Source organism: Ptychodera flava, chromosome 9 (assembly GCF_041260155.1).
Source record: "Ptychodera flava strain L36383 chromosome 9, AS_Pfla_20210202, whole genome shotgun sequence".
In the NCBI taxonomy this organism is placed as follows: Eukaryota; Metazoa; Hemichordata; class Enteropneusta; family Ptychoderidae; genus Ptychodera; species Ptychodera flava.
The window spans coordinates 34,513,669-34,539,779 of record NC_091936.1 but is presented as its reverse complement, the minus strand read 5'-3'; the positions used below and the strand labels follow the sequence as shown (position 1 = coordinate 34,539,779).

General features: G+C 36.3%; 1 protein-coding gene across 1 annotated transcript; it reads right to left on the bottom strand.

Annotated features, from left to right (window-relative positions):
- Positions 1-205: 205 nt before the first annotated feature.
- LOC139140799 (pleckstrin homology domain-containing family F member 2-like) lies at positions 206-26,111 on the bottom strand. The gene is made up of 9 exons (XM_070710218.1): positions 25,864-26,111; positions 19,172-19,236; positions 13,681-13,818; positions 11,521-11,584; positions 6,368-6,493; positions 5,795-5,901; positions 4,625-4,787; positions 3,727-3,875; positions 206-3,000 (listed from the first exon to the last, which is right to left on the bottom strand). Exons 1-9 carry the CDS (start codon positions 25,877-25,879, stop codon positions 2,962-2,964), a joined length of 867 nt encoding a protein of 288 aa, XP_070566319.1. The 5' UTR covers positions 25,880-26,111; the 3' UTR covers positions 206-2,961.

Here is a 26,111-nt window from a genome sequence, read left to right as displayed (position 1 = left end):
TTGACTAAATGGACATCAAATTTAATTAGAGTTTTTTTTATCAAAATTTTTGCAAAAATCTGAAAAAAAATTGATTGGAGTATATTTTTTTGAAGGCAGCAAATTGACTTTGGGTCAAAGGGTTAATGTAACAGCCACATAATGGCTGTTGTTTTGTTCTACTTGATGATCGAAATGTGAACAGAAGGGATCGAGTCTTCTACGGTTGGAATTGTCAGCAGCTTTTATTGAGTCGACAATGTGTATAAATCCTACAACCAAAAGTATATATCTATTTTGTAAGCAAGAGTGTAGGTTATCACGATAATGCAGTTACATGTACATTGTATTAGGAGCAATTAAGTACAACCAGAACCTGTCAACAGGCAACGAGAGAGGGACTGGCATTACAGAGTTGTATTCAAGGTAGTCAATACAGCGTCACACACCTGTACATCATTCACCTCAAAGTATTTTTTTAAACCCCTTCAGTACTGGATGCCTGTATGTATGGGTAAATTTGGGGATGTTACAAATAAACTTAGGTCTCAACGATTCACAACACAAACATAGCAACAGTAAACATTTTATCACATGACACTGGACAGACCTCCTTGCTCGATATAAATGATACTGACATCTTAAAGACCCAGTAATGCTAACTCTTGATAATTTTTTACCATTTTTGTTTTGAATGTGAACCGTAATTTCTTGTTCTACTCCCCAAGGCATGTTGATATACACAGTATTCAGCTAGTCAACTCAAACTGTACATGTGTAGACTGCATTGTTATTGTTGACAAGTGACTTTCTTATCCGAACTAGAATTCAAATGAAAACAATAACAATACATTTTACACATAGAGACGTTAAGTTGACAAGTTAAATAGTGGGTGTTTCAACATTCTTTGTGGAGTAGGATAAGAAGTTGCAATTGACATACAAAATAAAAACTATGAAAAAAATCATCAAAAGTTAGCATTACTGGCCCTTTAAGTGATAGTTACTCTAACTGTGTATGGCAGGTTTGTTTGAGGAAACAAAAAATCATCAGCTCACAATTGATAACAAGAAAAATGCAGACAATCTTTATAAACAAAGTGAATAGAAGAAAAATTTAACTTTTAATAACTGGTTTACAGTACAATTAATAGGAATAAATCTCGGCCACGGCTTCCAAACAGTAACCGTGTCTCAATCAATAAAATCATATCTCGGTATAAAATAAGGTAGTTAAGACGACATTCATCTGTTGCCAGTTGACAGGATGGGTTGTGAACATCATAATTTCTGTGGCCAACATTGATATGGGAACATCATTACTTTCTGAACTATGGTATCAAACTGTACAGCTATAGACAAAGCAGAAAATTTGCTGAATACAATGGCACTAGCTACGTGACAGATATGTTTCCTGAAGATTTGCTTAAAAGCAATTGAAATTTTTCAAAAAGTGGCATAATATTGCATCAGTTGGAAATAATCTCACAGGCAACGGGCATGCAGACATTGGTGGTTTCGGCGAAAATATTCCAATGGATAATTTGTATTGCTAGAATTGGAACATATGCTAGATTATCATCTAATAGTTTTCCACCATCACTGGTACTACGGATTTCATACAATACCATATATACTGATTTAAAGATTACGAAAACTGCATTCACATTTGACAAATTCTTAATTAAGTAAACCATCTCCACAGAATGTCTTCTCAGATATGGCTAAAATGATCAAAGTGTGTAGCTGTCATTAGTACATAATTAGCTGATATATATATATATATATAAGTATATACAAAATACTGAGTCCCAGATCATTCGAAGTGCCATAGTGATTGTTTTCTTACACTACTCCTAGTCCCTATACACTACAGATATCACCTCTGACCAAAAAAAATTTGACATGCAGAATGGTTTAACTACTTGTTAGCTGTACTGCAAATTTTCTTTCTGATTTCATTTAAGAATACCAGACCAATGCACGATTTTGAACCAAAAAGAAGCCTTTCAAAGTTAAAATGCAATGATCATAAAATGTACAACATGATGAATTATGAAAGGATGCACATGAGACTTTGAAATTTATACGGCTAGGGAGAATGAAAGATATGTTTCTCAGAAATGCTGCTCTACTTCTGCTGACCTTGAAATTCTTTTTTTTGAAAAAGCTGTACAGTCAGCTGCAAATAATTGGTACTGTGGTTTACTCACTACTTGTTTACTCTCCAGTTTTTCCCATTTGTTGCGATCCCATTTAATATACTTATAATGACAAGGCATTCCTTGGAGGGAAAAGAAATACTTGGGAATTTTTTTGCCACCTCTTTTGTCTTGCCAAGAAGGTATGACAAACAACATTTTTTTTTGATTTCTTGCAGATTACACAGGATGCTCAAATTATATGTTAGATTTAAAACAGCTTTGCAATGCTATTTGCTATAGTACAAGTTAGAAAAAAGCACACATACTGCATACTGAACACTGCAATGAAACCTGTGCTTTCATGGACAGAACTGTAAGTCTATTTTAAACCCACAGTAATGATGTATGAAATACTGTGTTAACCTTTGTAAACGATATGTCTATGTTAACACTAGAACAAGGCTGATTTGACTACCTACTTATCCCATAGTAAAAAATTTCTCAACATGATAATTCATTCTTTCCCTCAAAACGGTAATTGAAATGTTCAGGGAGTATGATATACAATTAGTTGTGCATCTTTTAAATCTGAAACAACATGTCCATATGAAATCAGTACACTAAAATATGTTGCTTGCTGCCCCTTATTATGAATCACATATTACAAGTTATTTCATTTTAATTACATTCCCACAAAGACTGTCCTGGAATTGACGGGAGAGGGGAAACAACGTTTGAAGTCACATCTAGCATTCTAATGCTGAACTACAGTACTAAGTTTCTGTGGAGATAAATTTTCCCAATCTTGACAAAATATTTACAGAATATGTCCTTGGGCTCATCTTGATTCTTGCTGGCTTCCTGGATAAAATTTTGGCTGTAAAACAGAAAGGAAAGACTCACATTAAAGAAATGCCAAAAGCAGAGGGTTCATACTGGCAATTCTAGCAGAGGACTTACACTGCCAATTCTAGCAGAGGACACATACTAGCATTTCTGAGATGTTTTAAAATTAAACTTTCTAGCGTACCTTGCAGAACATTTGGCTTCTCAAAACTAAATACAGTCAATTCAAGTAATAACAGACACAGCGCAATCAAATTTCCTTATCTTAGACAAGACTTTGACTATTGGTAAAGTTGATACAATCCATGGATTTTCATCGTTATCAGACTTGTTTTAAAAACTGTGATATACGACTCTAATATCTGTTCAGAAGTAAGAAATAAATTCAACTTTCTTATTCCGTTTTCTTAACATTCACAAACATTTCTAAACATTCACAAACCATTCTGAAGGGAGGTCATAAAAAACGGTGCACTAAACTTAAAAGACTGGCAATGTTTGTTGCTGGCAATACTGTGATTACTGTATACGTGTATTCCCAATGGAACACTGACTCACTAGTTTACCTCGTAAAATCATACAGATAAATGATTGGGCCGACTTGCAGCGATTTCGAAGCTGTTATCCAATTGGTTGGCAGAATCGTACCGTTATAATGAAATAATACAAATAAACTCCCTAAGTTGCTGTGAATAGTGACAATCGACCAATCAGATATAACCTTGCAAACACGCTGCGAGTCAGCCGAAATGATTACCTCAGCTTGATCTTCAGTTGTGGGAGTTGTATTATTAGAACTGATAGGGCTTTCCGAATCATCTTCATTTTCATTGTTGTCATCGTCGTCATCATCATCGTCATCATCATCATCATCTTCTCCAGAGGAATCTTGATCAACCAATGACTCTATTCCATGAGTATAATGATAGAAATATCTTTATCAACAAATGACTATTCAATGATAAAGCATTGACAGAGATATTTTGATCTCCCAAAAACTCTATTCCATGAGTGTAATGATAGAGTTATTTTGATCAACCAATGACTATTCAATGATAGTGTAGTGACAGAGATATGTTGATCAACCAATGACTCATTTCCACAGTAGTGTAATGGTAGAGATATCTTGATTCAACCAATAACTCTATTCAGTGATAGTGTAATGGTAGAGATATCTTGATTCAACCAATAACTCTATTCGGTGATAGTGTAATGGTAGAGATATCTTGATTCAACCAATAACTCTACTCAGTAATAGTATAATCATAGAGATATTTTGATCAACCAATAACTCTATTCAACGACAGTGTAATGATAGAGATACATGTATTTTGATCAACCAATGACCATTCAATGATAGTATAATGAAAGATATCTTGATTAACCAATGACTCTATCCAATGATGGTTAAAAAATGAAGATATCTCGATCAACCACTGACTCAGACTGTTCAATGATGGTGTAGTGGTAGAAATATCTTGATCAACAAAAGAACATTCAACCACAGTGTAATGCAGGTGAAGACAGCTACAAAGATAAAAGTTATCTGATCAGAATTTTCATAGTTTCAGAACACCTACAGCGCATACAGGCATCAGAGACAAGGTATTGGCTTAGTTTGTGCTGCAAATCCAAAGACAGAAGTTGTCACTTACCAGGGTTATAGTTACTGTCATTATTTGCAGTTGCTTTGCCGGTTGATAGAAGTTCATAACACTTATCGCAAACCCTCATTGGTTTAGAGGACTGCAATGGTAGCAGATATTTCTTTGTAGAACATGGTCCGCATACAACTATTCCACACTTCCTGCAGTGATGCTGGTGAAGATTAAAAATACAAAGCAATCAAACTTTTTTCATGAAAATTCTGAAAGCTTTGGCTGAGAGAAGTCCACCAAAAGAATCAGTCTTTCTCTGATGTTAAAATGACATAGTATCATAGGAAGTACATTTCAAAAACTCAAACAGTACAGTCGGTGTTCTCTTTTGCCTCATTTCAACATTACTTAGTCACTACACAGCCAAAATACTTGCTCTAAAAGCAAATCAAACAAAGGACAACGGTCACTGTCAACACCAACTGATGCAAGAACCAGGCACTGAAGGCGATGACATTAACACTGCACTTTTATTTGCATCATTCATCAGGTGCTTTAAATGAAAAGTAATTGGAAGCTTTGATAATTTTTAGTATTGCGTTCCCTGTACATATAGTTTCTTGATCAAATACCTAGTAATCCCCACTACATGGTTAGTGTTGGCAAATAAAGTTACCATAGGGAATTAGGGGATATACCTATTATTTTATAAATATATATATATATATATAATATATATATATATATATATATATATATATATATATATATATATATATATATATATATATATATATATATATATATATATATATAATATAGACAAGGATCACCACGATGAGCTTTAATACAAGCAACCTTGAGCAATTTGGTTTTTTTCTATCAAAGGTTTGAATGACAATGAAAGGAAAGCAGTAAACTTGATTTGAAATAAATATGAAGAAATGGAGATGGTGATCCCAGTGCATGGCTGGACAAATCAAGATAGTACTGGTTGTATGTCTGCTCCTGATTGGTCTGCATGAATAGAAGCTGTTTGCGAAAATACTGCTTCAGCGAAGCCATGCAAACAGGAGGAATATCAAAAAAATGGATAAAAGTTACGTCCCAAAGTGTTCAGACATGTAAGAGAAATAAAACAATTTTATCAGGGGAATAATTCACTTGTCCATATCATAATCCCATGCAAGTCTTAGCACAGAGTGTTTGCAGTGAGAGAGTACCTACCTTTCTATTTAGCGTTGAAAACTTGGATTTATTACACAGCATGCAAATGGGCGCATCAGAGTCTGGAACCCAGACTGGAGAATGATCGGTGACTGCCTTTTTATCAGCTGTGGTGGATAAACACACAGAAACCCTTTTTGATATTTTCTGCACAAGACTAAAGATGACTACTTCATTATCATGTGACAACTCAATAGACCTTGCATTTACTCAGTTGTATTTCCATTATTTCGACGTTTCCTTCTGTGTGACACACCTCCGATTACATGTTAGTGGACTGACATAAAACCCTTGGTGATATCACTTTTGTTAAAATAAAACTATTTCTGTTCAGGGTTTTCTTTTCTTTGACAATAGAATAGTCATCAAGATGTTTGGTCGCAGTCATGTTGGGATTTTATCATCTTCATTTTCCTTCATTTGTGGATCCTCACTAACAAGATGATTTAACATATAATACAGTGACTGCAGTCAATTGTGAATTTCTTTCAGTTTGATGTGTCACTGCTACATCTGCCATCAACCTAAACGTGATACGGAGAGAGAGTACGTATACCGGCAACACAGACTTACTTTTTGCTAGAAGGTCTGATATACACTTGTTGATATGAGCCATCCATTCCGATTTCTCTGTTGCTGTAGCTGCATACACGGCAAATGATTTGGTAGCACTGATCATCTGCCAGCCATTCCGCAGAGCTATCGGTGAAAACAAGAACAGAGTTATTGTAATGGAAGACTGAGCCCACTTCAAGGAAATACTGATGGATGTTTCATAGAATTTGTATCCTGTCAGTGTTGCAGTGCATATATTCAAGTTTGTTGAAGACACTTTGATTTGATTCACTGGCTACTACTGGTACAGAGGTATGATGTGACGTGGTATCTGGAAAAATAATACCTGCAATCTGTACTTTGACAAGCAAAGAGCTTATCAAGGACAGCAGACCAAAGTCAAAGGGCTGCAAGCATTGGAGAAGTATGGGTTAATGTAGAATGTGCCTATGGGACAGATCTTTGGACTTTCACACTTTTACAATTCTTTTCTGAACCACCACTTGCAGGGGCTCATTATAAAGCTCTTGGTGTCAGAAAAAATTTCACCATCTTTGGTTTTCAAAAATGTTATTTATTTCCATAGAGTTAATATAGGGATGGTGGCCATTTTGAATTTCAAATATCAGTACCGGGGGGTAAATGTTGGGTGATTTGTTTCTGTAGTACTAAAATTGGCACAGTGACCCCAAATTTTTATTCTTGATTTTGAAAGAGACTGGTTAAAATATTCCTTGAGCAAAAGTTTTACAATTAAAGGCTAACGCCTAATGAAGGAAATTTGCAACGGCCACAAGAGAATCACATACTGTAAAGCATTAATTAAGGATTTGAGTTTGATTTAATTTCACTATTTTGATGTATGAAACATTTTTATGGGCTTCTACAGTGGATTTCAACTAGGCACCGCAACTCAGCGTATGAGACGGACGCATTTCACGTACAAAACAAACGGTAAGCTTGGGTATCACGACACATTTCAAAGCCACCGACACCTTGATTAATTACGGTAAACCAGCATGGGACAGCCGCTCTGTCTAGACTGAGAGACACACTTGATCTACAATGTAACTGTTTTTACGGTTTCGGCTGCAAGCTAAAATGAATTGAAATATCGCATATGTTGCTGCTAAGACAAGTCGAAATACCAGATATTTTGCTGCACAAACACCTCACATTGGAAAACGAATAAACAAAATACATACCTCTTATCATACTTTTTTAATATTTATTTTATGATCACGAATGAAGTGAATATAGTGGTGACCATGAGTAAATGGAGTAACATGTACTTCGACTTCCGCTTTGGAATCGGTGAAATAAAGTCAACAGATATCTTTAGTCGACGAAAAAACCAAAGCCGCTTACAGATGACGACTTTGTCTGTATTTCGCACGAGAAAATCTACTGTACACTACTTCACGGAAAGAAGTTTAGAATACGAAATCAACGGATAATTGAACAGGGTAACTGTGATGTAAGGTCGCAAAACGAGAAAGCAGTTGAAATATATTTCGAAGCAAATTTTTCTTTCTCAAATTTCTGATATGTTGTAGTCTACTAAAAGTTAAAAGAAAAACAAGAACAGCAAAATATTGCATTGCCTTACGGAATGAACATTGGGGACAATTACTCGCCATTACTATTGAAATGGAGGAGGTGGAGATGGCGGGCGCGATGGTTGTTCAGTCGGCAAAGGAGGCTGAGTGTTAATGTAATTACATGCTGCATGAGAAAATGGATTACGAGTGTAAAGGTTGATTCAGAGCCATACTATAGTATCGCCCATAATTCGCCACGTACGCATAGGGATGCATTTGTGCGAACATACACGTAGACTGGTGGTAAGGCAATACATTCTGTTCATAGTACATGCTAGGCTGATAGTACGGCCGGGTCTGTTGTGAAACATTGCAAAGTTGCACGCTCTCTACTGAATGGAATTCCGTCGTTCTGTACCAACCCTTGTTTACATTCGCTGCGGTAATGACATCTGTGCCAGCACATGTTGGTGTACCGGGTGATTTTGACGTCTGCTTGCTTGGAAAAGTAATTCCTTGCGATTCGAGTAATTTCTGTACACTGTTAGTGTGCTTGGGTCGTTTTTTCTCCTGTCTGCTTGCGGCTGCCTGGATTATCTCTGGCCAAACTTCGCGTATAGTCTCGATGTTTTCTGGAATTTTACCATTGTAATACGCACGAAGAATGTATTTACAATCCCTTGTCCATGTTGTCTGATACGACCATTTAGGAGATATTTATCTGGATTGTTGTTGATAAGAAATGGCTGAACGTTACTTTCGAACGAGTTACATATGGAGTTAGCTGTGGGTCCATAGCTGTGGTGTTTTCAGACGGGATTCCTGCCTTTTACGGGCTGGTTTTGACTTTTACGATAACCCCGCCACCACAGCTATGGGAAACTGCGTAGAATAGCGTCCACGTTACGCCCGACAGCACCCTTGTCGCAACTTTGTTTGGCGATATTTCGAAAAGTTTCCATCCAAATTACAAATTGCCAACACTCATCGATTACTTGGTTATTAGGGACTCACCACGACCAGAAATCCGTTTAAAATTCACTGAAATATCACCTTTTTCCTAGCTTTAACCGACATGACTACCCGAAGACTGCCATTTTGCTAGCGTAAAATTGTTGACCAACAGTTCGAAGTAGACGTAAGCTTATTCGGGCCAAGCGTGTTTCATTCCTTTCAAGGTTAAAGTTGGGTATTAACGTTTCATTTCACAGAGTTGAGAGCAGAAGCAAACGTAGCTCAATAGAAACTTAAATAGTTTCTATTGAGAAAACTCTTAGCTGAAACTGTAAAAACAGTTACATTGTAGGTCAGATGTATCTCTCAGTCTAGACAGAGCGGCTGTCCCTGCTGGTTTACCGTAATTAATCAAGGTGTCGGTGGCTTTGAAATGTGTCGTGATACCCAAGCTTACCGTTTGTTTTGTACGTGAAATGCGTCCGTCTCATACGCTGAGTTGCGGTGCCTAGTTGAAATCCACTGTAATTCACTGATTTCTTGGTAACATAAAACAATATGTTGTTTAGAATTTTCATGAAAACAAAGAATTACATACCAGTGAAAGATTAATGCTTTTCAAGCAGTTTGGAAAGGGTGATTACCATACACCCTAATTTACGTCTCTCACATCCATGCAGTAATTTATCATATTATGTTATGGCCCAGTTACCCATATTTGGAAACATGTTAAAGTCCCAGATCTACTCTAGTAAAAAGTTATTGTCTGTATGCGATAAAATTTTACTATGTGACAGTTCAGATAACGTCTCCAGTATTTTATTAAGGATTTTGTTTGTTTGTAGTGCATTCAATGTCTGAGTGAGCCGAATGCTGTTCTGAAAAGTTGGCAAGAGGGGCATTGTTGTGAATGGAAAAAGTTTATGGTTAGAAAAGCCGAATGTGGAAAAAGTGGCATCATAAATTATCAGCCTGCACTACGATGCAGCTCAGCTGCAGAGCTGCATATCACATACGAGCTGCAAGTGAAAAGGTGACAAAATTATGCAAAACAGGTTTCAATCATATTGTAATGTTCTATTAGGTATGTGAAATACTGAAATTAAATTGCAGAGTTCTTCTCGTTGAACAACATGTGAAAATGCCATAAATGTTTACAAGAAATTCCATAGATTTTCAATTTTTACTTCTCATAGAAAGCTTTGGCAGGCCAGTAATTAGTTTATGACATTGTACTGTGTGCCCAGCTGTTTTGCTCATTTGCATAACAGTCATTCTATCACCTTTGTTCAAACAAACTTGCAGATTACAGACAACTTTAGCAAATTCTGCAGTAAAATAGTTATAGTTTCAAATTCTTTGGGCAACTACTTAAAGGTAGAGGACTCGATCCCAGGGATCAAGTTTGTTCTAGTCTGTAAGAGGGTTATGAAGGTGTCCATACCCTTTTGTTTTCCATTGAAATTGTAATCTAGTGAGTAAATTTCCTGGTGAGACAATATGATGCCTGGCCCATGCCTTTGCAATTTTCACCATTTTTTAACATTTATTTTGCTCATTTGAGTATCAGTAAATGCCACTGAGAACATCTTTAACAACTTTTAAGTCATGAATATGGCAGTTTTTGGATTTAGAATTTCTGACCACTTTACGATTTACCGGTAGTTTTGTCATTTGCATAACACTGTTAAACAGTAATCTTATCAACATGGTATGCATTCATTAAAACTTGCATCAGCCAATAGAAATAGGCCTACCCAAGTTTCAAAGTCCTTGAGCCAGTAGTCTTTGAGTTTGTATACTTGACCATTTTCACATTTATACAGCTCATTTGCATATCAATCACTTTACTAACTTTGGTTTGACGAAACTGTATCTAAAAGATGTTAGAAATATTATATTTGCAGTAAAGTCATACAGAAAATGATTTCTGAGTTTTGAATTTTTGACCATTTTTCAATAGATTTGCTTTTTGCAAAATCATCATGAAGTCATGTGACCAAATTAGTTTGAACAAACCTAAATCTGTATTAAAATAGGAATCTTTCCACAAAATGTCAAAGTCAGGTGGTAAGTAATTTCTAAGAGTAACATTTTTCACCAATACTTCTATTCATTTTGCTCATTTGCATAAAAGTAATATGATCAACTTGGCTTTAGCAAACTTAGATCTGCAACCAAATAGGAATATTTATGCAACATTTCAGAAGCCTCAATGTGGCAGCCTTGGTGTATAAGCTTGTTTATCATTTCTGCATTTATTGGGCTCATTTTTGGAGCCTGCACACTACAATCATAGAAATCCCATCCTTGACTCAAAGTAAACTGTACACACCAAATTTCTAGTTGACAAGTTCCACCGTTTCTGGGAAAACTGAATGGACAGACAGTATGGCTTACATACATGTACATACAGACAGGACGACTGGGAACAGATACTGGACAGGTACAAGTCCTATAGCTTCTCTTACTATGTTTATATATGGCAACTGGAAGCTAAAAACCTTTACAGCCCTAGTAAATAATTGGGCACCCTTAAATGACCAGCGGAAGGGTGTTACAGAGGTTGGGCCCTATGCCTATACGAAGTTGGGAACCAAACTACTTCTGACCCCATAAAGATAAAATAAAACATCACACTAGAATGCTGTTCATATGATTGAAATGAGAACTTACTTCCATCGTCTTCCAAGGATTTCAATCTCACGGTTTCAAGTGGAATAATATGTTGCTTATTGTACTGGAAAACAAAATTGAAGAAACAGTAGGAATTAAAGTGAATGTAAATGATTGTATGGATTAACAAGATAGAAGAAACTTGTGTATTGCATTTGAAAAATGTTTGCAGATGAGGACACAGTGGACAAAAACCTGTGATTTGTCTGTCTAAGTTTACACACAGAGAGTACCTGTAACAAAGCAAAAGGCTGCTAAGTTTTACTCAGTTGAATACTAGTATGTGAAAAATTTGAGAACAGTCAACTCTAGGAAACTGAGAGTCACACAGGTAACAAATCTATGCTAATGGAAATTTCAGTTCATCTGAACTTTCAGCCATGCTCGCTTTAAAAATATTGTGTCAAAAATCACTAAAAACGCTCCTATCCCTTCACTTGTCACACATCTTCACACTTATCCAAGACAAGCGACCTAGCGGCCGATATAGCTCCGCTGTGTTTATGTAGAAAATAACTATTTTTGACACATGTTGATGAAGAAGGTGGAAATCTTTGATAGCTCAATGTAGTGGCTAGAAAAAAGTGGCTAAAGTAGCTGCAAAAATACACAATAGAAGATTTCATTGTACTTTGAATATATCACATTGGATCATCCCTAAGAACATGTCAACCAAAGCTATCTGATGAGTAGTTTTTTGGAGAATAAAATTTTCTGACCAAAAATGGCAACAATTGCCCCAAAAAATAAAATTTGCAGATTTCATCATAATTTCAAAAGATCAAATTTAGTTCATCTATAGAAACCTGTATACCAAATTTCAAAGCTATTGAACAGTACTTTTTGAGAAACACATTTTTTAACCAAAAATGGAAAAAATTGACCCAAAAATTCAAAATTGCAGATTTCATCATAATTTCAATAAATCTAATTTAGTTCATCTATAGAAACCTCTATACCAAATTTCAAAGCTATCAGATGAGTAGTTTTGGAAATACACATTTTGACCAAAATTGGCAAAAATTGCCCCAAAAATACAAAATTACAGATTTCATCAGAAATTCAATATATATTACTTAGCTCATCTGTAGAAACCTGTATACCAAATTTCAAAGCTATCAGACCAGTACTTTTTGAGAAACACATTTTTTGACCAAAAATGGCAAAAATTGCCCCAAAATTACAAAATTGCAGATTTCATAATAATTTCAATAAATATCATTAAGGTGATCTGTAGGAACCTGTATACCAAATTGCAAAGCTATCAGATGAGTAGTTTTGGAAATACACATTTTTTGACCAAAAATGGCTAAAATTGCCCCAAAAATACAAAATTGCAGATTTCATCATAATTTCAATAAATATCATTTAGTTCATCTGTAGGAACCTGTATACCAAGTTTCAAAGCTATCAGATGAGTACTTTTGGAAATACACATTTTTTGACCAAAAATGGCAAAAATTGCCCAAAAATACAAATTACAGATTTCATCAGAAATTCAATATATATTACTTAGTTCATCTATAGAAACCTGCATGCAAAATTTCAAAACTATCAGACCAGCACTTTTTGAGAAATACATTTTTTGACCAAAAATCGCAAAAATTGCCTTAAAATGCAAATTTGCATATTTCTGCACAATTTGAACAAATCTGAAATAGATCATCCCTAGGGACCTATGTACCAAATATCAAAGCTATCTGACCGGTAGTTTTGAAGGAGAAGATTTTTAAAGATTTTTTTACCAAAATGACAAAATTGCCTTAAAAATACAAATATGCAAATTTCACCACAATTTGAACAAATCTGTCTGAAGTCACCCTAAGTAAACTGCATATCAAATTTCAAAGCAATCAGACAAGCGGTTTCAGAGAAGAAGATTTTTTTACCAAAAACACCAAAAAATGCCCCAAAAATACAAATATGCAAATTTCACTACGATTTGAAGAAACTTAAGTGAGGTCACCCCAAGTGAGCTGCATATAAAATTTCAAAGCAATCGGACTTGCGGTTTCAGGGGAGAAGGCAATTGTTGACGGACGACGACGGACGACGACGACGACGACGACGGACGACGACGACGACGACGGACGACGACGGAAAATCAACCTATTTGATAAGCTCCGCGTCGCTGACAGCGGAGCTAAAAATTATACTCACCTTCTTCTTGTTTATTACAATGTTTCCATATACAAGAATGTCATTAAAGAGAAAGAACTGCCTTGGCTTGGGTTTCTTTCTGCAAAGTTTTGTAAGAACTCCTTCACCGACCAACACTCTTCCTGGTACTCGTAGGGGCTAACGTGAAAAAAGAAGTAAAACGTCAATTTTTGAATTCACTTCATGAGAAATGTAGTTTGTATCTGTAGAGAATGTCTGTGGTAAAAAATGCAAACGAACAACTGAATGAAAATAAAAGGAATGATTATTATTTTATGAGATGTCTGGAAGGTTTTGTTTTCACTTTTATATACGGACTGACTGATACAAAGTTTGGTCAAAAACACTTCATTTAGTCTTGTCTATCATAACAGTTTTGTTCGATAAATATGCTGTTTAATGTTGTCAGCAATGGATTCAGAGAAGTTAAATATTAAAACAATCCATCTCAACAAAAACTTTAGAAACTTTTTCACCGATTGTAGCAGTTCAGTCTTGACATTGATCAATTAGAAAATTTCTCATGATAGCATGCAGTGTATTTATTGGTAACTGGTCTAACTTCAAATGTCTAAAAATATTCCAATGCTAGATTAATTGAATACTTGGTTGTGAATGCACAATTTAATTGCATGTTTTCTAAAAATCGTTCCTACTACGCAGAAAAAATGTTTGTATGCAATAACGTCAATGTATTACATGTATGGTATGAAACTTAAAAGGGGTGTAGGCTGGGGTATGCAGATGTATAACTTGACATCAAGAAAGGAAAAATGCCATGGTCTCACTACACGCAAATGACACAATCGTAATGTTTGCAGATCACTTCCTAACAAGCGACCTAGCGGCCGATATAGCTCCGCTGTGTTTATGTAGAGAATAACTATGTTTGACACATGTTGATGAAGAAGGTGGAAATCTTTGATAGCTCAATGCAGTGGCCAGAAAAAAGTGGCTAAAATAGCTGCAAAAATACACAATTGAAGATTTCATCATACTTTGAATATATCACATCGGATCATCCCTAAGAACATGTCAACCAAAGCTATCTGATGAGTAGTTTTTTGAGAATAAATTTTTCTGACCAAAAATGGCAACAATTGCCCCCCCCCAAAAAAAATGCAGATTTCATCATAATTTCAAAAGATCAAATTTAGTTCATCTATAGAAACCTGTATACCAAATTTCAAAGCTGTTAGACCAGTACTTTTTGAAAATATATGTTTTGACCAAAAATGCCTAAATTGCCCAAAAAATTCAAAATTGCAGATTTCATCATAATTTCAATAAATATCATTTAGTTCATCTATAGAAACCTGTATGCCAAATTTCAAAGCTATCAGATGAGTTCTTTTTGAGAAACACATTTTTTGACCAAAAATGGCTAAAGTTGCCCCCAAAATACAAAATTACAGATTTCATCAGAAATTCAATATATATTACTTAGCTCATCTGTAGGAACCTGTACACCAAATTTCAAAGCTTTCAGACCAATACTTTTTGAGAAACACATTTTTTGACCAAAAATGGCAAAAATTGCCCAAAATTACAAAATTGCAGATTTCATCATAATTTCAATAAGTATCATTAAGGTGATCTGTAGGAACCTGTATACAAAATTGCAAAGCTATCAGATGAGTAGTTTTGGAAATACACATTTTTTGACCAAAAATGGCAAAAATTGCCCCAAAAATACAAATATTACAGATTTCATCAGAAATTCAATATATATTACTTAGTTCAACTATAGAAACCTGTATACCGAATTTCAAAACTATCAGATCAGTACGTTTTGAGAAATACATTTTTTGACCAAAAATGGCAAAAAATGCCTTAAAAATGCAAATTTGCATATTTCTGCATAATTTGAACAAATCTGAAATAGATCATCCCTAGGGACATATGTACCAAATATCATAGCTATCTGACTCGTAGTTTTGAAGAAGAAGATTTTTAAAGATTTTTTTACAAAAAATGACAAAAATTGCCTTAAAAATACAAATATGCCAATTTCACCACGATTTGAACAAATCTGACTGAAGTCACCCTAAGTAAACTGCATATCAAATTTCAAAGCAATCCGACAAGCGGTTTCAGAGAAGAAGATTTTTTTACCAAAAACACCAAAAAATGCCCCAAAAATACAAATATGCAAATTTCACCACGATTTGAACAAACTGAAGTGAGGTTACCCCAAGTGAAGTGCATATAAAATTTCAAAGCAATTGGACTTGCAGTTTCAGAGGAGAAGGCAATTGTTGACGGACGACGACGGACGACGACGACGACGACGGACGACGACGGACGACGACGGAAAATCAACCTATTTGATAAGCTCCGCGTCGCTGACAGCGGAGCTAAAAATCTGTTGGTCTGTAAAACCAGTTTTCTGTTTCCAAATTTTTTACAACTTCAGAGTGACCATTGAACTGCAGTCTATAAACAGGCATTTATTATTCTTGTTAGTTCTTCTCGCTGTCATTTATTTCATTTTCCATTTTCGGGTACTACATTGTAACATGTACATGTTCTGTATGTTGCCTCCAGGACAATACATAACACAATACACAGCCCTAAATGAAAGGGGATTGTTCATTGCTACAAGTACCACGATGTGAAATCATCAAAAAGGTACACTCACTTGACTGTTGTTTGGTGCGTTCAGCAGTGAGATTTTTCAATGACTGTATGGTTAATTATATTACAGCTTTGTCAATACCAGTGATCGTCATGCCTTCAGATTATTAGTGATAATGTATCCCATTAACCAGCATTGTGGCATCCTGTTTTCTACATCTACAAATTCACTGGCATTGCCAAACCTTTAAAATAATAATCATAAAACCCCCTCCTGGTCCACAATGTACTCAAGCAAACTTTGCACTCCATAAGTACTCATCTTGGCCTTGTACGTTATATCATGCAAAGTTTGCTTTCATCCATTATGGCCTAGGGGTGCACATTATTGCGTAAATATATGATAAATTTTCAGAGTAATACAATTTCTGTGTACGAGAATATCATTCTATTTAATACTACTATCCGTAACTACTGTTATATATGATACAGCTACATGTAAACAAAATATGTTCCCTTTCTTGAGATACGTCACAACAGATTTACTTGTTAAACAAAAGAACATCACTATTGTGGTATTAATAATCAAAGCCAAGTCAAGTCACGAAAGTATTTGAATTCATGACTTAAGTTATGATCAGATAAAATTTGACATCGATTCTTCATTTAATTTAGATTTTTTGATTTGGTAAAACATTACTGATATACAAAAGCTGCCAAGTTCTACACTTTAAAATTGACTGTATTCTCCTTTCATGTATTCAGTCCAGCTAGCTGTTTACTTTGCCAAGCTTCCTCTGAAAAGCCCTCACAAAAAGGTCTGCAAATAATTCAACAGCACTTTTCTCTGAATCATGGTTGGCTAGATCTGTTCATGTTAATCTGCAAGGAGTAAAATCTTCCTTAGGCTTTCAATCAGAGCACTTTAACACTATTTCAGATAATCTAACAGCATAATAGATGCACAACTATAGCCGTAAAACTAACGCCTGCAAGTTGATGAGTATCATTTTTGTAAAAAAAATTTCAGTGAATACTTCCAATAATTGCACAACATCACAAACTGTCTGTCTTTCACCAGAAAGTTTATAGTAATAGATCTTTGCGATCAATCGTAATCTGTCAATAAATACAGTCACATATAACCTGGCCAAAATCTGGTAATGACGTTCACATCTTTGTTGTCAAGAAAATTTTGCAATGTTGACAATTTTCACCCCATTCACTGCATGTAGGTGACCTCCTCAATACATCAAATACAATGGGCCTAAACCAACATCTGGTTGTGAAGGGGTAAACTGGATGGAGGAGGGATTAATGCGTGATGGGAAAAAAAAGCATTTTTAGCCAACCATCTGGCTGAATATTAACAATCCTGACTAGCAGAGATTTACACACACACTCTTGAATTACATTTTCGAATACACCATGACAAAGAATTCAAAAAAAATTTGGGAAGTTACAAAACTTTCACATCGTCTGTATTTTTCTGTCTGCTTGTGATACTTAGGCCACAAATGGTACCACAATAGACAAGAGGATTTATCATAATAATAGATTTCAAGAGTCCATTCATGTACATTCAATAAAACAAATTAATTGGTCTGTGTACATGCAAAGTTTCATTTCCTTAAATACTTCATACGCTTAAGAGCATTTCTGGAAACCATGTAAATTAAATTACAGCACACCCCTGTGTCTAAAAATTTCAATAGCATTTCTCAGCTAGACTTGGGATAAGAGTTCGCCCACGGCTCTTTGAAAGATTGCCAACGTGATCGATTTCATGACATCACACTACACTATTAGACCAAGCTATGGATCATTTAATGTGTGCATGTGCGTGTGCTGTAATTGCACTGTTAAAATATGAAACAAGGAAATATGTTATATATGACCCAGAAAGATTAAGAATTTTTGAACACATTACATCCCTAATGTGATTTGTCAGATTTGTCACTTTTCTCCTTGACTGTTGTTTAGATATTAGTAGATATTTTGCTTTACTTATGAACGACAATAACAATAAACAAAGTGCATGGATTTGATGTCATATTGAACTTCTTCAGTTTTCGGTTCTTTGTTACGTTTCTGAAGATAAACTACAAGTAATTTTAGGTAGGCATACTGAATGCAGTTCAATTCATTCATTCATTGACAGGCTTCATTTCATGTTCCACGTTGTACTGCACTATCAGAGATTTCAATGGGTGAAAATGTCACTGCCACTAGACTAAATACAATTCAGTAACGTCACAAAGGAAATGGCCACAACTGTTGTCTTTCACAAAGAATTTCCAACGCGTTGCTATGCAGAAGTACCTATATGATGGGGAAATGTAATCTAAGATACACACAATTCCTTACATCCAAATTGTGAAATTCAGAGTGTTCCTCTCTCTTGATGGCCACAATTTGAAACAGAAATACTCCATATACATGTACTTATGTAACTTGTGTATATTGTGTAGAATGTGGTAGGGCAATCCAATCTATACAGCATTTTCAGGTTTGTTATAAACCCTTTCAGTGCTGCAATTTTTCCGACCAAAATTTGAGTGCAACATTTTACCAATTTTTGTGAATTTTTCTGTAATTTTTTGATAATTTTATACCAAATGGCGATCATATTCCATTGGCTACAGTGTTTCATCAAAAATTTTCACAAAAATTAGAAAAAATTGACTGGCGTAAATTTTGTAAAAGCAACAAAAATTGACTTTGGTGCTAAAAGGGTTAATAGCTATTCGCATTATTTTCTTGCTTGTAAAATGTCAGAGCAGGATATGTAGGGTCTAGTTGAATGACTAAAAACAGACAGTTCAGTCAGCTTTCCTTTACTACTATCAAGATGTTGGAATGCCAAAACATCTGAGGTTTCTCATGCTGGAATTAGTTGTGCTGATTCACTCACCTGGCCTGAACTACCAAAGCAGGCTTCCACATTGGCAACACGCCTCGCATTGGCTTCACTATTCACTGCAAAGTGAACATACACACACACAGTTAGTGAGAAGAATATCAACTTCATATGCCAAGCTTCCATCAAGTGAATGCAAATACAGTGTACGGCATTGCCCATGGTTGACTAGGCTAAATAATGCAGTGATCAAAACTCAATATTTTGTTCTGAGAAAAAAATGCAGACTTTTTGTATGAGAATGAGTAGATCATATCATTTCAATATTTCACTTAAGGTAGTGACTCAGGTTCGTTGGTTAATTTTAGCGATTTTGTGATTATTTCATATTCTGAATCCCTGAAATATGATCTTTATATTAGAGAAAAGTGTGAGGTAACATTGTACTGGGAAATGTCTGAAATTTTAGTGAAAACACGGCCTTCTAACCACTGCGCGAGTTATTATTTTCTTTTTGTTTTAACGGTCCGGATTACTGTCAGCATTATCGTTATACCTTAAAGGAGATTATGTAATTTTTTACGCACTGTGTTGCGCATGCGCGCACGTCTTCACAAGAGACGCTATTCCAACATGACTGACGACAGCCGGCAGTATAAGCGGTGTAGAAAACGTAAATGGGGGCCAAAGAGACTCTATTTAATCTTCACTGGAAAATATTAACAGCAGCCCATATTTTGGACGTAGTTTTTAAATTGTCAATCCGACACTGTTATGTCAGTCTAGAGCACAGCAACGTACGCGAAACGTTGCTTCACGATCGGTGCCGGTCTATTTCTATCTGTGGTCAAGAGAGTGTCGCTGGGTGTCGCGACACGTCGCCGTTTCAGTTTTACAATCAGTGAATCTGTCGAGTATCGCCTCAGTTGTTTACATGAAGAATCGCTTTTACGTGTAACTGAAGTTGATTTTGGTTTCATACCCGGGACCATAATTGTACATGTCACAGTCGAAAGCGAAATAGTGCACGAAAAACCCGGTATCATTCCTGATGATAAGCAAAAAGACTGCAGAAGATCACATGTGAAAACTACAAAAACAAGTGTGACTTACTCGCATTCTTTGAACTTCTCAACTACAGAATTTTTTAGAGCATCGAGAGTTGGTCGTCTCATCTTCGAAAGCAAGCAAGCAAGTGACGTCCTGTACTATAGGCACAAAATCGGCGCTAAAATAAACTTGACAACCATTTCACACTTGGTACGTGCATAAATTACGGCCTATGAGACCGGAAGTCGGGCGCTTGCGAGCAAGCGAACATGCGTCGTCGGCAGAACGCAGACCTGTAAACCATTCCGGCTGTATTTTTTAAAACTTGTCTAGTCTTGTAACCAGATTCTAACCGTTACCAAACAGTGTACAGTTAATATAATAATAAGGTAGATACGTATTTGACTAACAGATCATGCCCTGAATTATCTTTATAGTGTTTATCGTGTAAATAGTACCCACAGCTTACGCTGGCCAGCCTCACGTTTCTACGCACAATTTTCATCATTTTTTGGCGAACTAGTGTTCAGGACTTGTCTGAAATTCTACAATCTGATGCCGATATTTAACCTAGACCAAGATCAAATGAATTTTTTTTAAACGCACAAAAATCTGACTTTTTCGGCGATTTTGTTTTTAAAAATGGGACGTTTACACAAATCGTCGATTTTCTCAGTTCCGATTGTTGCTATGTATGCGCACCTTCAAATGAGTGTAAGTCAGCGACGCTTGGGCAGATTTCCCCCATTCTTCGCATGCTAACACTTCATGATTAGACCTGAAAAACCGTGTTTGAGATTTTTGATAAACCCCCTGAAGGGACGATAACTTGACAAACGTGAACAAAAGCCGTTAATTTATGCGAAAATCCGACAGTTCACACTTTGAAGGCTCACTGTGCAGAAACAAAAGCGAATTTCAAAAATCCAAAACACGGTTTTTCCCCTAGTATATCCAGCTGTCTATTGCCGTTAACAGATCACAGTGGTGCTGCCAATTCTTACTTATACTTTTTTAAGTGAAAAAACTCAAAATCACACGTTTTTGACTTAAACAAATATACGAATGCATGTTTTGACAACTAAACAAAATTTTTACCTTCTTCAAATATAGACCTTACAGAAAATGTATCACATGTTGGGTGTGAGACCCCGTTTCTTATGTGAAACATTTGATTGAAAATATGTTTCCAGGAACCTGAGTCACTACCTTAAAAGATTTGCTGTAGCAGGTACAACGAACACTTTTAAATCTAAGTGTTGCATTCATTCATACCTAAAAGTGTTCAGTAACTTACTTATCAGAAGGGAAAATTTCTATGTACATGTAAGCCTTGGTTAGGAAATCTAATGACTCACTTATGAGAAGAGAAGCCTAGATTTGGAAATTGTTAGTAAAGGCTACTTGAATTCTTTTACTCGTCATAAAGACTAGTGGAAACAAAGGGAACTCAGTCTCCAATATTGTTGTTTGATTACAAATATACACATAAAGTAAATGACAAAAGAGCTGAAACATGGTGATAATTGTTTGAAATATTCAATAAATAAAACATAAAATGTAAAATGACAGCCACAACAGATGACACATTCTGCTTGAGATCACACATTCTGCTCGGATAAAAAATTTAAACAAAACTTCACAAAGGAATGCAAGGTAGGCTAGCTTCTGGGTCACATGCCCACAGATTTTAAGTCAAGAAAGATACACCTAATGAGTCAAACTCAGAATTTGAATGGACCATGGTACAAAGTAAACCCACATGCACAAATGCACACAGAAATACGTATTTCTGTATGCGTTTGTGCAACATGGGTTTGTTTGCACCGCCATCACATGATCTCTTGGGCATACTGGATCTGTGGAACAAAGCATGTCCTTGTTACTACGGAGAAGAATCGTTCACTACCAACAACAAGCAAATTGGCATGGAGTGAACTATCATTAAACAGACTTGCATGAGAGCCCTAATTAACCCATCAATGATCATTCTTCTACAATGAAAAAAAGGTGATTTTCGACCAATCTTATGAATCGAACCAAATTTAAAGCAGGGTACGTTTTCCTGGGATACCTTGGGAAAGTAATTTCAACTGAGCTAATCTTGTAACCTGTTATGAAGGACTTCGCTGACAGATGATTTTTGATTTCAATTACGCTGGCATCAACAGTCTTGACATTCAGTACTACAAATGTCTACTCCTGACCACTGCATGATAACATCTCTTTGATGATAACATGGAATGATACTATTACTTTCTCCTGGTTGGTTGTGTACCATGTAATGTTCAAAGCATTTCACAAATAAATTTAGAACAATTTAAAAGTCCTTGTATATCACTACTCAGTGAGGTAGACACAGTCTGTGTTACTATAATTTCTGGCTCAATGACGAGAGCAGTTTCACCTAGACAGGCCAAGGGGTTGGGGATTCCCCCTCTGTTGACATGTTGGCGTTGACATGTTGGCACCCCCTAGTAATTTGTCAAGAGGGACCAGCCCCCTATGAAATGGTGTAGTCACACCATAGAGATACAAGTAGAATACATGAACTGGTGAACCCCCCTAAATTTTCTGGTAGAGGGGAAAATCCCCTTTGTTGATGCCATCCTGGGTGAAACATTGCAAAGAGCACTCAATTTTTTCAATGCTTGCTCTGATTTGTAGTTTGATAATGTTGTTTGTTCCCTGTATCACAGTTACTCTTCTCTTGAATAACTGTGCCTTTTCCATTATGTGTATATTTGCATAGATATCAATGACGACATTCTCATAGAACTGTGCAACCCTATCTGTTCAGTCAACATGTTCATTAATAATTACCTCAGTTACAGGCAAGTTTTACCGCCACAATTATCGTTAACACTGGGACGCAATCCAATTCATGAATGAGACAGGTAGATTTGTTTCTCGCTATGGTCATTCATGTACCGTCTGTTGAATTCAGTAAAACTTGATGATATTGAAAGAACATATTCCAGATATGCCAGTGAGGGAGAATGTTTACTCTGATGAAGTAATTACAATGTAGCTGTAGTGTAGTTTGGGCTAAGTATCTGTTGACTTTGATTAAGTCCATGATTTGTGATTACAGTACTTTATAGGTTTCTTGTCATGCAGATTTTGAAGGGTTGGGCACCCTCTGTGTTTGAGCAATATGCATATTTTAATATCTATACATATCTGCATAAAAATAGGAAGCTTTCCACAAAATTTCAAAGTTCCTGTTTAAATCTTTTTATCAATATTTTCAAATGTTTTGCTCATTTGCATATTAGTCATGTGATCAACTTAGCTTGAATGCACCAAGATCTGCAACCCAGTTGGACTATTGCAAAATTTCAAAGGTTGATGTTTGGTAGTTTTGGTTTAAAATATTTTATCATTTCTGCATATGAGCTCATTTGCATATTTTGAAGCCATGATATTTAGATCATAGACATTCAATCCTTGACCAAAATCTGGTTTTGCCAATTCAAGAAAAGACTTTTCAGACAAGATCACTAGCCTAGCTTAAATTTCTCCTTGCTAACATTTTGGTTAGCCAGCTGAGACAATTGGGCTAGCAGAAGCAGAAAACTTGCCTAGCCATAAAGTTGCAAACTACATACCTATTGGGCCATGATTTTCAGCCAACACTAACCCTTACCTACTGCATTTCAGTAGTTTGAGGTTTGCCTGGGGGTTGTGAGTTGGACAACTAATTTTGTTTTGCCGTCCCACTCAAAATCTCGAGCTAAGTGTACTGCAGCAGCAATAACACTTGCCCTACATGTATGTCGTGAGGGGGTCAGACACTGCTCACCAAAGCCAGATCACCTGACACAATTTTGTCTCGAAACAGTGTTCGCGGTGACTTTTTTCTCATCGCGTACGGCATACGCATTAGTCTGCTAAAATTGCATAATGGCTGGATTTGAGTGCGTAATTTCACTTCCACACTCGATTGATGAAAAAACTGACTGCAAAATACAATGTGCCTTTGAATACCTACACTACATATTCGGATTGTACGATGTAACATTATTTTAATGAAAACAGTTTAACGAACAACTTGAACAATGTTGAAACTGAACAGCGAAGGGTATACATACGACCGTCAAAACACATCGGGCAACCCAAAAGTTAGAGTTATGGCAGCTATCCAGACACTTCTGCAGTGTTCAAAATTTGTAGGGATTCTGACGAGCTCTACCTTTGAATCATTTTTTTCACGGACTCGCAGAGCAAAGTTGAAAGAAAAACAGATTTATCTGCTTCGACGCCATGCTGCATATGTGCTTGATCAAAATTTGGGAACAGCGAGACGCGATGATCGTACACGGTTGGCATTTATATAATTTGTTGCAACATTTCTGTCAATCACTCACTTGGCGTCATAAGTTTCAGAAACTATCGCTCGCCTGAAAATAAGCAACATAATTCATAGGCACAGCTGACATGATAATGTGCCTAAAGTGATAACGTGTGAACTACGATGCCGATTTTTCAGACAACGCCCAGAGAATCCAAAATTTTCCACACAAAATGAGTGATTGACAGAAATGTGTTGCAACAAATTTCGTCTGGTTTTCGCCTAAGCTCAGTCGTGGGGAGTGCTTTCGGTGTTATCCTTTGCGTATAGAAAACGCATAACAATGAAAAAAATGCGTAGAGAGTCAATTTCAATGCGTATATACGCACGATTTTTGCGTAAACGCGAACTCTGTCGAAACTATTTCATACCAAAACTACCACGTCCCAAGTCACTTCACTCCAACTTCCACCTCATACTTGAACCACTTTGCCTCGGCCATAAAGAATGGATGCATTTTAGCAACCGGGAACCCTTTCATACATATGTACAATAGCACTAAGAGTATTTAAATATTGTTGAGAAAGAGTCCAGCTATGAAAACAAAATCTTCCAATACATTTATATTGGTAAAACCTACGACTGGTGCCTTGCACAGAATTGCACTACGCAGTTTTTCTAAATGTGTTCACTTTCGAGACTTTGGTACAGGATAGTTCAGTGATGAAGTCTATTTGGGGCAAAGGTGTGATATTTTCAGCTTTAATGGTTGGCGACAGTTTGAGGCAAAGAGTTGTTCTAGGGGTGACATGACTCTTGAGGCAAAGAGGTTTTGGTACGAGTTTGTTTTGGAGCGAAATGCTATAGGACGAGGTGGTGTGGTTTTGGTGCGACGGGTCTGGGAGCCTGTCGTGAATGCTCGGCTGTTGGCCACGCCGCCTTCCTAGTAGGGAGCTGGGAGGCGGCGTAGCCAAACAGCCGAGCACCCGCGACAAACCCATGATGTATGAAAGAAATACATGTAATTGACGGTTTCGAATACTCTTGTTTACCCATTAGCAAGATTATAGTAAAGTCACTTGTATTAGTGACACGTCGAGTTTAGGTAGTGTGGATGCGACAACACTTGCCACCTTATTTGGTATCATACCATAATCGTGAATGACAATTTCGCGAACAGCATCGACAAAACTTGTCATCTTGTGAACGAAACTCCGACACGGACTGCTTGGCACTAGCAGGTTCTGTTACGCATGTATATAATGTTACATCAGAACACAAATATTTCTTCGACAGGTAAAAAGAACCATGATCGAAAACACGGAAATAGATAGTTCCTGGTCGAAAAGTCGTCTTTGGACGACTGAAGGAGGAAAAACAATGTGTTATGATACGAGCTTACCTAGCCTGTCCACCATCTTGAATTTCACCGTACTCTGAGTGTGGAGTCACGTGACTACAGCGGAAGAAATCGCAAGTTCACCAGGTAAATGGGGTGTATAGATGTAAATTCAAAATCAAAAAAATATTGAACGGGACAAGTGTGAATGTGTTAATAAACAGTCCATGTGGTGATAGTTCTCAACAACACGGTCAACAGCCCACTCCCACTTAGGATGACATCATGTATCGCAGTGAATGTTGGGAAAT